At 42.1% G+C, this 12,419-nt stretch overlaps 1 protein-coding gene across 6 annotated transcripts in view; it reads left to right on the top strand.

The window, feature by feature from the left end:
• Positions 1–12,419, top strand: part of EPRS1 (glutamyl-prolyl-tRNA synthetase 1) — a 59,083-nt gene extending 46,664 nt beyond the window's left edge. For all 6 annotated transcript variants that reach the window (XM_077339742.1, XM_077339723.1, XM_077339760.1 and 3 more), the window contains 4 exons: positions 4,825–4,985; positions 5,920–5,998; positions 11,038–11,102; positions 12,059–12,419. In XM_077339742.1, coding sequence (XP_077195857.1) covers positions 4,825–4,985; positions 5,920–5,998; positions 11,038–11,102; positions 12,059–12,209 — 456 coding nt within the window. In that variant the 3' untranslated portion in view covers positions 12,210–12,419. The remainder of the gene's footprint in view (positions 1–4,824; positions 4,986–5,919; positions 5,999–11,037; positions 11,103–12,058) is intronic.

Here is a 12,419-nt window from a genome sequence, read left to right as displayed (position 1 = left end):
CGACGTGACAGGACATAACACAAGTTCACACATTTTGGTTAGTCTTAATAAATGGTATTATGTGATTTTGGGTTTTGCATTTTGTTTTGAAAGGATTTTCTTTTGGTTGATGGATAAAGGGGATGGTGAAATGAAGACTAGTCTGGCACTTTTTTCAGTCAGGGTCTGTAGTTCTGGCTTGTTGTTATGTGCGAAGTCGTGTCCGACCCATCGCGACCCCATGGACAATGATCCTCCAGGCCTTCCTGTCCTCTACCATTCCCCGAAGTCCATTTAAGTTTGCACCTACTGCTTCAGTGACTCCATGCAGCCACCTCATTCTCTGTCGTCCCCTTCTTCTTTTGCCCTCGATCGCTCCCAGCATTAGGCTCTTCTCCAGGGAGTCCTTCCTTCTCATGAGGTGGCCAAAATATTTGAGTTTCATCTTCAGGATCTGGCCTTCTAAAGAGCAGTCAGGGCTGATCTCCTCTAGGACTGACCGGTTTGTTCGCCTTGCAGTCCAAGGGACTGGCAAGAGTCTTATCCAGCACCAGAGTTCAAAAGCCTCAATTCTTTGACGCTACGCCTTCCTTATGGTCCAACTTTCGCAGCCATACATTGCAACTGGGAAGACCATAGCCTTGACTAAACGCACTTTTGTTGGCAGGGTGATGTCTCTGCTTTTTAGGATGCTGTCTAGATTTGCCATAGCTTTCCTCCCCAGGAGCAAGCGTCTTTTAATTTCTTTGCTGCAGTCCCCATCTGCAGTGATCTTGGAGCCCAGGAAAATAAAATCTGTCACTATCTCCATTTCTTCCCCTTCTATTTGCCAGGAATTGAGAGGGCCGGATGCCATGATCTTTGTTTTCTTGATGTTGAGTTTCAAGCCAACTTTTGCACTCTCCTCCTTCACCCGCATCAACAGGCTCTTTAGTTCCTCTTCACTTTCTGCCATTAGAGTGGTATCATCTGCATATCTGAGGTTGTTGATATTTCTCCCTGCAATCTTGATCCCAATTTGTGACTCCTCTAATCCCGCATTTCTCATGATGTGCTCTGCATACAAGTTAAATAGGCAAGGCGACAGTATACAGCCTTGCCGAACTCCTTTCTCAATTTTGAACCAATCAGTGATTCCATGTTCAGTTCTCACTGTTGCTTCTTGACCTGCATATAAATTTCTCAAGAGACAAATAAGATGCTCTGGTATTCCCATCTCTTTAAGAACTTGCCACAATTTGTTGTGCTCCACACAATCAAAGGCTTTAGCATAGTCAATGAAGCAGAAGTAGACGTTCTTCTGGTACTCCCTAGCTTTCTCCATGATCCAGCGTATGTTGGCAATTTGAACTCTAGTTCCTCTGCCTCTTCAAAATCCTGCCTGTACTTCTGGAAGTTCTCGGTCCACATATTGCTGGAGCCTAGCTTGTAGGATTTTGAGCATAACTTTGCTAGCATGAGAAATTAGTGCAATGGTGCGGTAGTTTGAACATTCTTTGGCATTGCCCTTCTTTGGGATTGGAATGTAAACTGACCTTTTCCAATCCTGTGGCCATTGTTGAGTTTTCCAAATTTGCTGGCATATTGAGTGTAGCACTTTTACTGCATCGTCCTTTAAGATTTTGAATAGTTCAACTGGAATGCTGTCACTACCACTAGCTTTATTGTTGCTCAGACTTCCTAAGGCCCATTTGACTTCACATTCCAGGATGTCTGGCTCCAGGTCAGTAACTACCCCATTGTGGTCATCAGGGATGTTAAGCTCGCTCTTGTATAGTTCTTCTTTATAATTTTGCCACCTTTGTTTAATCTCTTCTGCTTCTGTGAGGTCCCTACCATTTTGGTCCCTTATCATACCCATCTTTGCATGAAACTTTCTCTTCATATCTCCAATTTTCTTGAAAAGATCTCTGGTCCTCCCGATTCTATTGTTTTCTTCTATTTGTTTGCACTGTTCATTTAAGAAGGCATTCTTATCTCTTCTAGCTTTTCTCTGGAATTCTGCATTCAATTGGGTGTATCTTTCTCTTTCTCCCTTGCCTTTCACTTCCCTTCTCTCCTTAGCTATTTGTAAAGCTTCCTCAGACAGCCATTTTGATTTCTTGCATTTCTTTTTCTTTGGGATGGTTTTAGTTGCTACCTCTTGTACAATGTTGCGAACCTCCGTCCATAGTTCTGGCTTATCAACATTTTAAAAAGAGACTTTAAAAAATCATATGGTGCCCAAGAATAACTTAGCTTTAATCACCTCTTACCATGTTAAACAAAAATCAGTATTTCTAAGCATAGCATGGTTCTATCTCTGGAGTCATCAACAGACAAGATGAATCTTTTTCCAAATTCGGGAAAAGCCAACATTTGCAGAAATATCTGAAATCTAAAAAATACATTCAGGAATGTTAACTCCCCCCCCCCCCCCGAAGCAGCACCTGTAACTTTCAGAAATGAATTCCCTTAGTGGCCATTGCTTGGTAACCATAACAATATTGCCAGCCTTCAAGTCTTGAATTATGTAGTAAAAAGCAGGCAGGGGGTTCTTTAGGCTTTTGAGTGAGGATTTAGCAAGGCCAGGCCTGGCAACAATCACATGTTTCATGTGAACCACCCTGAGCCTCGGGGGAGGGTGGCATACAAAAATAATAAATAAATACCACATAACTGGCCTGACATAACCAAGACCTGCTGCTTGCTATTGTTCAAAAGCAGCCAGTCAACAAAAGTGAGTGTGGTATAGTGGTTAGAGTTTCATATTAGACATGGGATGCTTTGGTTTCTTATTGGAAAGAGACTTGGGGTATATATGAAAGAAGACATAGAGCTGGAGATGGAGGGCACATAAAAGGTAGGTTGGTTGGTGGATAGGAAGGAGAGAAAGAAACAGAAAAATGAGGATATGAGAGAAGAGGAAATAGTTTGGGGATATGAGTACAAGGGAAAATGAAATATCCCTGCATGTCCTTGCAAGCTTCCCACCATGCACATAGGCCCGTCCCTGTGACCAACACTAGGCAACTCAGCCAGAGTGTACTTGGGATGAAGGGGAAGGGAAAAGCAGAGAGAAGGGAGAATGGTAGATTAGCTTATAAGCGAGGAAGAGAGAAGGAAGCAGGACAAGGAGAAAGACTATGGGGAGGAAGACCTAGTAGGGGAAAGGAAAATGTGCTTGTGGATTCCGTGTTTTACATAGTTTGGGCCAGGTGTAATTTTGTTAGATTTGAATATAGCCAAAATGAATCCTTTAACATAGAGTCATAGAGTTGGAAGGGACCTCCAGGGTCATGTAGTCCAACCCCCTGCACATTGCATGAACTCACAATTACCTGCCCACCCTCAGTGACCCCAATTTCATGCCCAAGTGATCCCCCCCCCCACACACACACACCAAAAATCTCCAGAATCCAGCGAGGCTTGGAGAAAATTCACCTACCATCCCACAGTGGAGATCAACAATTCCTGGGTACACTGGCAAATCCCTTCCTGCCCACCCACTCACCATCTGCCTAAGTTCATATAATCAGCATTTCTGTCAGATGACTATCTAGCCTTTGCTTAAAAACTTCCAAAGAAGGAGATCTTACCATCTCCCGAGGAAAACTGTTCCACTGTGGAACTGTTCTGTCAGGAATTTCTTCCTGATGTTTAGCCAAAACTTCTTTTGAATTAGTTTCATCCCATTGGTTCTGGTCCGACCCTCTGGGCCAACAGAAAAGAACTCTGCTCCACCTTCTCTATGACAGTCCTTCAAGTCTTTGAAGATGGCTATCATATCACCTCTTAGCCGTCTTCTAAACAGATGAAGCTCCCTCAACCTTTCCTCATATGACTTTGTCTCCAAACACCTCACCATCTTGGTAGGCCTCCTCTGGACATGCTCCAGTTTCTCTAAATCTTTCTTCAGTTGTGGTGCCCAAAACTGAACACCGTACTCCAAGAGAGGTCTTACCAGAGCAGTGTAAAGTGGTAACATAACCGCACATGATCTGTGCACTATACTTCTTTTAATACAGCCCCAAACCCCATTTGCCTTTTTAACTAAGACACACTGCTGACTTATGTTCAGTGTCTGGTCTACAAAGACCCCCTGATTCTTTTCACACGTGTTGTTGTTGTTGTTGTTGTTATATTCATTCATTCATTTGATTTTTAGCCTGCCACTCCCAAAAAGGCTCATAGTGGATTACAACATACATAAAAAACCCCAATAAAATTACCCCTACATAAAAACTACGCAGTACACATAAAATAACCAGAACAACCATAAAATATCCAAGGTGGCAGAAATCACAACAACTAGGCCTAGCCAGGGGGGCGAAAGAGGGTTGCTGACCATACAACCACCGTAAGTATAACTTAAAGAGAGAGGGGAGAGTACTACTGCCAAGACAAGACTCGCCATCCTATAGTGATGAATTTGATTTTTCCTACCTAAATGCAGAACTTTACATTTTTCACTATTAAAATTCATTTCAGTCATTTTAATCCAGTTTTCCAGCCTGTCAAGATCATCCTGTATCCTGATTCTGTCTTCTGGTGGGTTTGCTACCCCTCCCAGTTTAGTGTCATCTGCAAATTTAATAAGCATCCCCTCTATTCCTTCATCCAGATCATTTATGAATATGTTGAACAACACAGGGCCCAGGACAGATCCCTGAGGCATTCCACTTGTCACTCTGCTCCAAGAAGATGAGGAACCATTTACAAGTACCCCTTGGATGTGATCTGTCAACCAGTTCTCGGTCCATCTAACAATAATAGGACCCATATTGCATTTTACCAACTTGTTGATATCATTTGTGAGCTACGCAATACAAGGATGTATTCAAAACTCTGACCTTTTGACTTTAGGGTGTACCAGTGAGGCTTGAAGTTGGACCACGAGATATGAAAAATTGTCAGTTTGTAGCTGTCAGAAGAGACACAGGAGAGAAGTTGACTTTTGCTGAAGATGAAGCAGTGGACCAACTCAGACATATTCTGGAAGCGATCCACAATAATCTTTACAACAGGTTAGATCTGGAGCAAGCCATCTTTTATGCCTGTCTATCTATGATTGATTGGGGAAGGCACTGGCAAACCACCCCGTATTGAGTCTGCCATGAAAACGCTAGAGGACGTCACCCCAAGGGTCAGGCATGACCCGGTGCTTGCACAGGGGATACCTTTACCTTTATCTATGATTGTATAAAACAGAAATTCCATACTGTTGAGTCATCCTGTCATTATGTTCCAAAAGCACAGTGGAACATTATTGATGAACATTGAACAGAGAATCAATTCAAGCACAGCCAGCTTGGCATAGTCATTAGGAGTGCAGACTTCTAATCTGGCGAGCTGGGTTTGATTCCACATGCAGCCAGCTGGGTGGCCTTGGGCTCGCCAAGGCACTGATAAAGTTGTTCAGACCAAGCAGTAATATCAAGGCTCTCTCAGTCTCACCTACCTCACAGGGGAGAGGAAAGGGAATGTGATTGTAAGCCACTTAGAGACTCCTGGTAGAGGAAAACGGCATATAAAAAACAACTCTTCTTCAGTTCTTAGTAACTAAACCTTTGTCTGGCTGTGTTTCATCATTCATATTGGTTTCATGTTCCCTGTGAACTGCCCTGAGCTGCAAGGGGGTGGTGGTATAAAAATTAATGAATGACAATTAATTAAATATTTCCTTGATAGGTGGAATCGTGGTGTGCCATGCTGCAATTTAATATGATAGCAGTTTTTTCTTTCAGTATCTCATTACAGACTGAGATGACACATAAGCAATGAGTCAGGAGCAGAGTGGTATAGGCATAATGTAGACTGTATATATTTTGCAAATAACTTGAGATTTGTTAGCAGATTAGAATATTGTGAAAATTCAGATGTGACTGGCATCACAGTCCTGAAGATATTTTTAGTAAATTCATGTCTCCATATACCCTGATCAAAGTTCTTCCCCTTTAGAGCGTTGGAAGACCTTAAAAACCATATGGTGGTAGCCAACACAATGGAAGAGTTTCAGCAGGAGCTTGATTCAGGGAAGGTAAGAAGTTTTAAATATAGCTGGAATCCTGTTCTCATTTACAGATCCTAGACTAGTATTGAAGCCATGTGCATGCACCCTGTCTTTAGTGGTTTGTACTGATCTAGAACTATGCAATTATATGAGATACATAGTATTTTTTCATTTATTTGTTCGTTCATACATACATATTTGCTTATATTTATGAACCGCCAATCCTGAACTCAATCGGCTCATGGCGGTTTAAAAATGATAAAAAACCCATAAAACTGCAACACCTGGTGGAAGAGCTCTGTCATACAGGCCCTGTGGGAACGTTGACAGCTCCGTCAGGGTCCTCAGCTCTTCCAGGAGCTCAATTCATCAGGTCAGGGCCAGGACTGAAAAAGCCCTGGCCCTGGTTGAGGCCAAATGTGCTTCCTGGGGGCCATGGACAAGCAGCAGATTCATACCCGCAGAGCAAAGAGCTTCAAAAAATTTCCCTAGAACTGGTTCATATGAGCTCATCTACCACACCTGAGTAAATTCCATGCCAGCAGGCACTGGTCTAAGGGCCATTCACATGATGAGAAACATCCATATAGCCACAGTGCAACAGACTATATGAGTCAGGGCAACAAGTTAGTGGTTAAAGCCATACGACAGAAGTAATGTATATGAATTTTGCCAGGGCTTTTGTTGCATGGTTTTAAAAAGGAAAAGATTGAACAGTTGCCCCGAAATCATTAGACACGTGTCATCAACCATGCTGCTTTTTCAGCAGAACATGACCCATAGTAAATACAAGTAGCTGATCATATAATGTAATTTTTCCAGTGTGAATAACTGTAAAATAATTACTGGAAAATATAAGCAGTGTGAGAGTTCAAAGAACACATTATGTGCGTCAGGTAACTTGTTTTATCTGATTAAAACAAAGGGGGTAAAGTACATGTGGAAATTTTGGATGGCAAGAGGTTACTGGGTTTAAGAAGCACACTTAATTGTGATAAAGCTCACCACGGGGTTGGTTTAAGCCCAGCTGCTAGTTTTACAGTGGCATTGACTTTTGGGGGAGGGGGGACTAGGCTACTTTCCTCCTTATCTTCTTCAGGGTACTCATAAAGTTTAAGCATTCTGTTGCTTTGCTTCTTGAAATAAACCTAGCTTTGGGACCAGGGTATTTTCTATTCAGTCTTATTAAAGTGCCTGAGAGTCTTGGGTCACCAAAGAGTCCACACATACTACACCAAGGAGGGAGGGATTTACATATGATCTGATGCTGCCAGTATGATCTAAGTAAAGCTCTGTTGGGGAACTGGACACAAATGTTTCCATTGGCATATTTTTTTTAATGTTTATTAATAGTGTCTATTTCTCTATTTGTTACAGTTTAAGTAAGCATATGGTTTAAATTCTTGATTGTTGTTTAACTATACTAGGCAGATGAATTGACCCAGATATGTTTTGTAAACTTGTGTACCTTTTTATACAAAATAGCATTTCTTACTGTGCACTTAAGAGACTTTTAATGTAATTTTTCTTTTAGAGATTTAAGTTTTTGTTAATCAGAATGAAACTTGCTGAGCAATCTTGAGCCCTTGGGTGGGCGGGTGGGTGGGGCTTTCCACAAACTGTCCTTGAGGCACCAGATGGTACCATTTGAATTACACTCACCTTTCTAGTGTTGATGTGTCAGAGATTGCTGACAATCCATCCACAGTAACACCTGTAGCTGCTATTCAAGGCTCTGATTCTGCAAGAAAACGAGTCAAAGGGTTGCCTAGCAAGCTGGTTCACTACATACATTGGTGCAGCTGCCAGACCTCCTCCCTACAACCTCTCCCCCCTCCCCTGACATTCCCTGCCCCCTGCTGAGGGTGGGAAATATGCAAACGACATAGCATTCCCTCTCCTTCTCTGCAGGTCACTTGGAAAACTTTCTTGGGATATACATCAGAGGCCATGGTGCTGCAAGGCCATAGCTTATGCTATTCCTGCATGAACTCAGTGCTGAGCTTGAATATAGGAAAGGCTGTCATGGCACCCAGCCTCAAGCAAGGGGGATGGGGTAGCAGGTTTGGGATCCTTATCCTTGTTTACGTGTCAATGTGTGGTTGTCCCTTTTGGTACCTGTTATGGTTTTGAAATGGGAGAGGTCAGCCACAGAGAATGGACCACTCTCCTGCTTGAGTGTTACTGCTTTTCCTGCCACCAGAGTGCTTTGCTGCTTGCTGTAAGTCTGCACAGCAGGGAACTCTGAGACAGTCTCACAGTGGGCAGCCTAACTATTGAGATGTAAGATGTCCTGGTTAAAGATTTTGTATGGGGAGTCACAATTGAGTGCTGTGGAGGGAGCTTTTCTGCCCCGGGGAGGGTGGTCATTGGCCAAGCCTGTAGTAGGCATCCTGAGCTTTTCTGAGCCTAATTGATGTCGCGGGGGGGGGGGGGCAGGGAAGACTTTATTTTCTGTTTAATTAGTTCCTATGGGCCACACCATGTTTTTTTGTTGGCATAACTTTGTGCTTCTGGCAGAGGCTGAAAGGACTTTGGGAGCCAACTAACGATGACCATGACTCCCCAAACCACCCACAGCCATGCTGGCTCAGATGCCTTTAGTTCTGTTGCACCAACAGGTGGCTACTGTGGGGCTTTGTCTGCACCTGAGAGTGATGATGCAGCACTGGGGTCCTCTGCGTTATAACTGGCACTTACACTGAGGTATCTGAAACATATGCCAATAGAAAGGTCAGTTGGTTCCCAGGATTGCACCATTGGTCACTCAAACTATGCTGAATTGTGAGAAATTATTAACTCTCCTACGTGCTGAATATGCTGTCTGGATTCAGTTACTGTCAGATTTCAAGTGCAGCAAATGATTGTAAAGCTTTTATAACATGGAAAGCAAACATGTTTGTTGAAATGTGAGAACAGTCCAAGAACTCCCAGCCCTCATATATTGCTGGACTGAAGGAAGGAAGGAGTAACCCCTTCCGTCATTTCCCTACATCCATGCTCCAGCTGTGTTTTGTGTGTGCCTTGGAAACCATACCGGGTTTAGGATTTAGGCCGGTCTAAACTGGTTTTGCCAGGGAAAATACAGAACATTACAACTTAAAATTACCACTGTCTGTTTTTTGGAGACAGGAACTTGAGTTCAAAATCACCTTTAAAACTATGTATTTAGAAGAAATACTTCAGGGTTTCATGTATGATTAAACCAGAAGGTCAGCACTTATGCAGCACTTGCACACTATAGCCCAGTTTACACTGAAAGAAAGGGGACAAGGGATATTCTCCTATTTATTCATATACCTTTTGCATTATTATGCTGCTCAGTAGGCAGGAAATGAATGCATTGTAGTATGAAGGAATGTTGTCTGCTGTCCCCCTCAAGACAAATAGCTTCAGGGTGAGGTGAGGTTTGGTGGGGGGGGAGGGGCAGGGTGGGTGGAGCATCACTTCTCAGCACTGCTTTTCTCATTCCTCCCTCTTCTTCCCCAGCCCTTTAAAACTTTTAAAGCAGTGTAATTTAGCTTGGCTCTTATAAACCTGGGCTGGTAACCTGTGCTGAGGTGATGTTTAGTATATTTATTTTTATTTATATATATCCTGCCTTTCTGCCTTCACAGGAACCTCCAAAGCAGTTAAAAGTTTAAAATATACATGATAAAACCCCTTTTTTAACTATTGAAAAAATTGGTATAGAGTGTATAAAAGTATAGAATGACAGAACAGATGTATGAGTGAACACAATGTTTTGACCACTGTCCAATTTATCCAAGTCCTAGAATCCTAGAGTTGGAAGGGGCCATGTAGGCTATCTAGTCCAAGTCCCTGCTCAATGTAGGATCAGCCTAAAGCATCCAGGATAAGTATCTGTCCAGCCAGTGTTTGAAGACAGCCAGTGAAGGGGAGCTCATGACCTTCTTAGGCAGTCAGTTCCACTGCTGAACTACTCTTTACTGTGAATATGTTTCCTGATATCTAGCCGATATCGTTCTCCAAGTTGCTTGAACCCATTACTGTGGGTACTATCCTCTGCTGCCAACAGGAAACTGCCCTCCTCTAAGGGACAACCTTTTAAATACTTAAAGAGAACAAAAAGACCCATATGTATCTATAACACGTCTCTTTCTTATTATCATAACTTCCTCCTTTCCCACTTCCCCTGATAAGATACATGAAAACAAAAGAAAGAGATTTAAAGAACAAGGTGAGAAAGTGGTAGCTCCTTGCAAGAAGTGTCTCCTCCTGCTTCCCAAGAAGTGTCTCCTCCTCCTAAATACCAGCCATAAACACTGATTGAAGTTACTAGCCTCTCTGCATCTTTATTATTATTATTATTATTATTATTATTATTATTATTATTATTATTATTATTATTATTATTATTTCGATTTAAGAGCTTGGTTAAAAAACCGGGGGGGGGGGGGGAAGAAAGAAATACCTGTTGCTTGGAAATACATGAGGGGGAACCAGAAATACTTGAAAAAATCATTAGGACAGCACCATAATTTATATATGGGTTTTAAAAAAAATTGTTCATATGGTATAAACAGCTAACATAAGAAACTCAAATGGGAAATCAAAAAAGAAAAATTTATTTGTATCATTATAGGAAAACTAATGATGAGGGCATTAAATAATACATTTCGATTTATCTAATGTGTTTACTACTTCTATTTCGCAATGATTTCACATACTTCAGTTTTTGTGCAATGTTTTATCAAGGTTCACCACAAAAGGGGAGACTTTTTTAGCCCCCCCCCCCCAAATCTGCATTAAAAATCCCATCAGACTGTTAACAAAGTTCTTAATTCTGGGACAGGTTATGCTGGTCCATTTTGTTTGATACAGGGATAGTTCCTGAACAATGGAAGCCAATTGTCTAGTGTTCTGGTGTTTCCAGGTTATTGGTTTTTAAGTTAATTTTATAATTCGCACTGCATTTTATTAATTACTTAAATGTTTTATTTTTAAAAAATACGTTTGCCACCTTGTGGATCCTGATTGGGTGGAAAGGCAGTATAAAAATGTTTTAAATAATGGCAGCAATGTTATTTTATTTGCCTTCTCAGATCGTGCAAATTCCATTCTGTGGTGAAATGGACTGTGAGGACTGGATCAAGAAAACCACTGCCAGGTAAAAAACAAATTAAAAGATGATCAGGACTAAGAAAATATATCTTGAGCTGTGAAGGTTACATGTGTTCTTAACAATTACAATGGCATTTCTTAAACCTTTGCATGAACAAATGGCTTGGAGGAGTGTGGGAGGGGCTCCCACTGTAAAGGATCAGTTCACAAAGCAGTATGATTGTCTTAGAAAGGGAATATGATAGGATATTTGTAGAAGGCCTGTGGAAGAAGAACAATGACAGAGGATTTCTGTAGTATGTGGTAAAATCAGTAAAGTACAAATGGGCCTCTTGTGACGCAGAGTGGTAAGGCAGCAGTCATGCAGTCTGAAAGTTCTGCCCATGAGGCTGGGAGTTCAATCCCAGCAGCCGGCTCAAGGTTGACTCAGCCTTCCATCCTTCCGAAGTCGGTAAAATGAGTACCCAGCTTTCTGGAGGGTAAACGGTAATGACTGGGGAAGGCACTGGCAAACCACCCCGTATTGAGTCTGCCATGCCCTCTGCCACTAGAAGGCATCACCCCAAGGGTCAGACATGACCCGGTGCTTGCACAGGGGATACCTTTACCTTTAAAGTACAAAGGGTTCTATAGTTCCCAGGTACAGCCAACATTTCCATTTAGTTCCCTTCTTGCTTGAATTGCTGACCTCAGTAACTGGCCTGCAGAAGCATGAAGCAGTTGGCCCCCTGGATTGTAGCTCATCAGCTGCAAAACTGTTTTGTGCAGCATTCCCACAAATCATGAGCAGCAGACTGCGCCCCCCCTGTTCATCCCTTGTACAGATCTACACAGGGATCGGCCTCCTGTTCTGTGAAACATGGTACCCCTTGCTACTGTTTATAAATGATTAGATATTTGCAAGGTAACCATAAGTGATTTCATACATGTCCTAACTCATAACTTTTAGGTGTTGCGATTTAAGTCAGCTGGAAATTCAGTAAAACCTGCTTTGTGTTTCAGAGATCAAGACCTTGAGCCAGGTGCTCCATCCATGGGAGCAAAAAGTCTCTGCATCCCCTTCAAACCTCTCTGTGTGCTGCAGAATGGAATGAAATGTGTCTGTGGAAAGAAACCAGCCAAGTTCTACACCCTCTTTGGTCGTAGTTACTAAGCTTCTAGCTGAAAGTTTTCCTTGCCTTTTGAGTCCTCGAGTTTTTAATATAAGACTGAAATATTCGCAGATGCTATCAACTTTTGTTACTTTTCAGAACAATGATTAACAAAGCCATACGGTGTCATAACCCGTCTGTCAGGCTCACAGTAATGCACAGATTTTCCTGTATACAACATCTCTAATAATAAATATGTATTGTCAGCTGTT

Source organism: Paroedura picta, chromosome 1 (assembly GCF_049243985.1).
Source record: "Paroedura picta isolate Pp20150507F chromosome 1, Ppicta_v3.0, whole genome shotgun sequence".
In the NCBI taxonomy this organism is placed as follows: domain Eukaryota; kingdom Metazoa; phylum Chordata; class Lepidosauria; order Squamata; family Gekkonidae; genus Paroedura; species Paroedura picta.
This window is presented reverse-complemented; position numbering and strand designations above follow the sequence as displayed.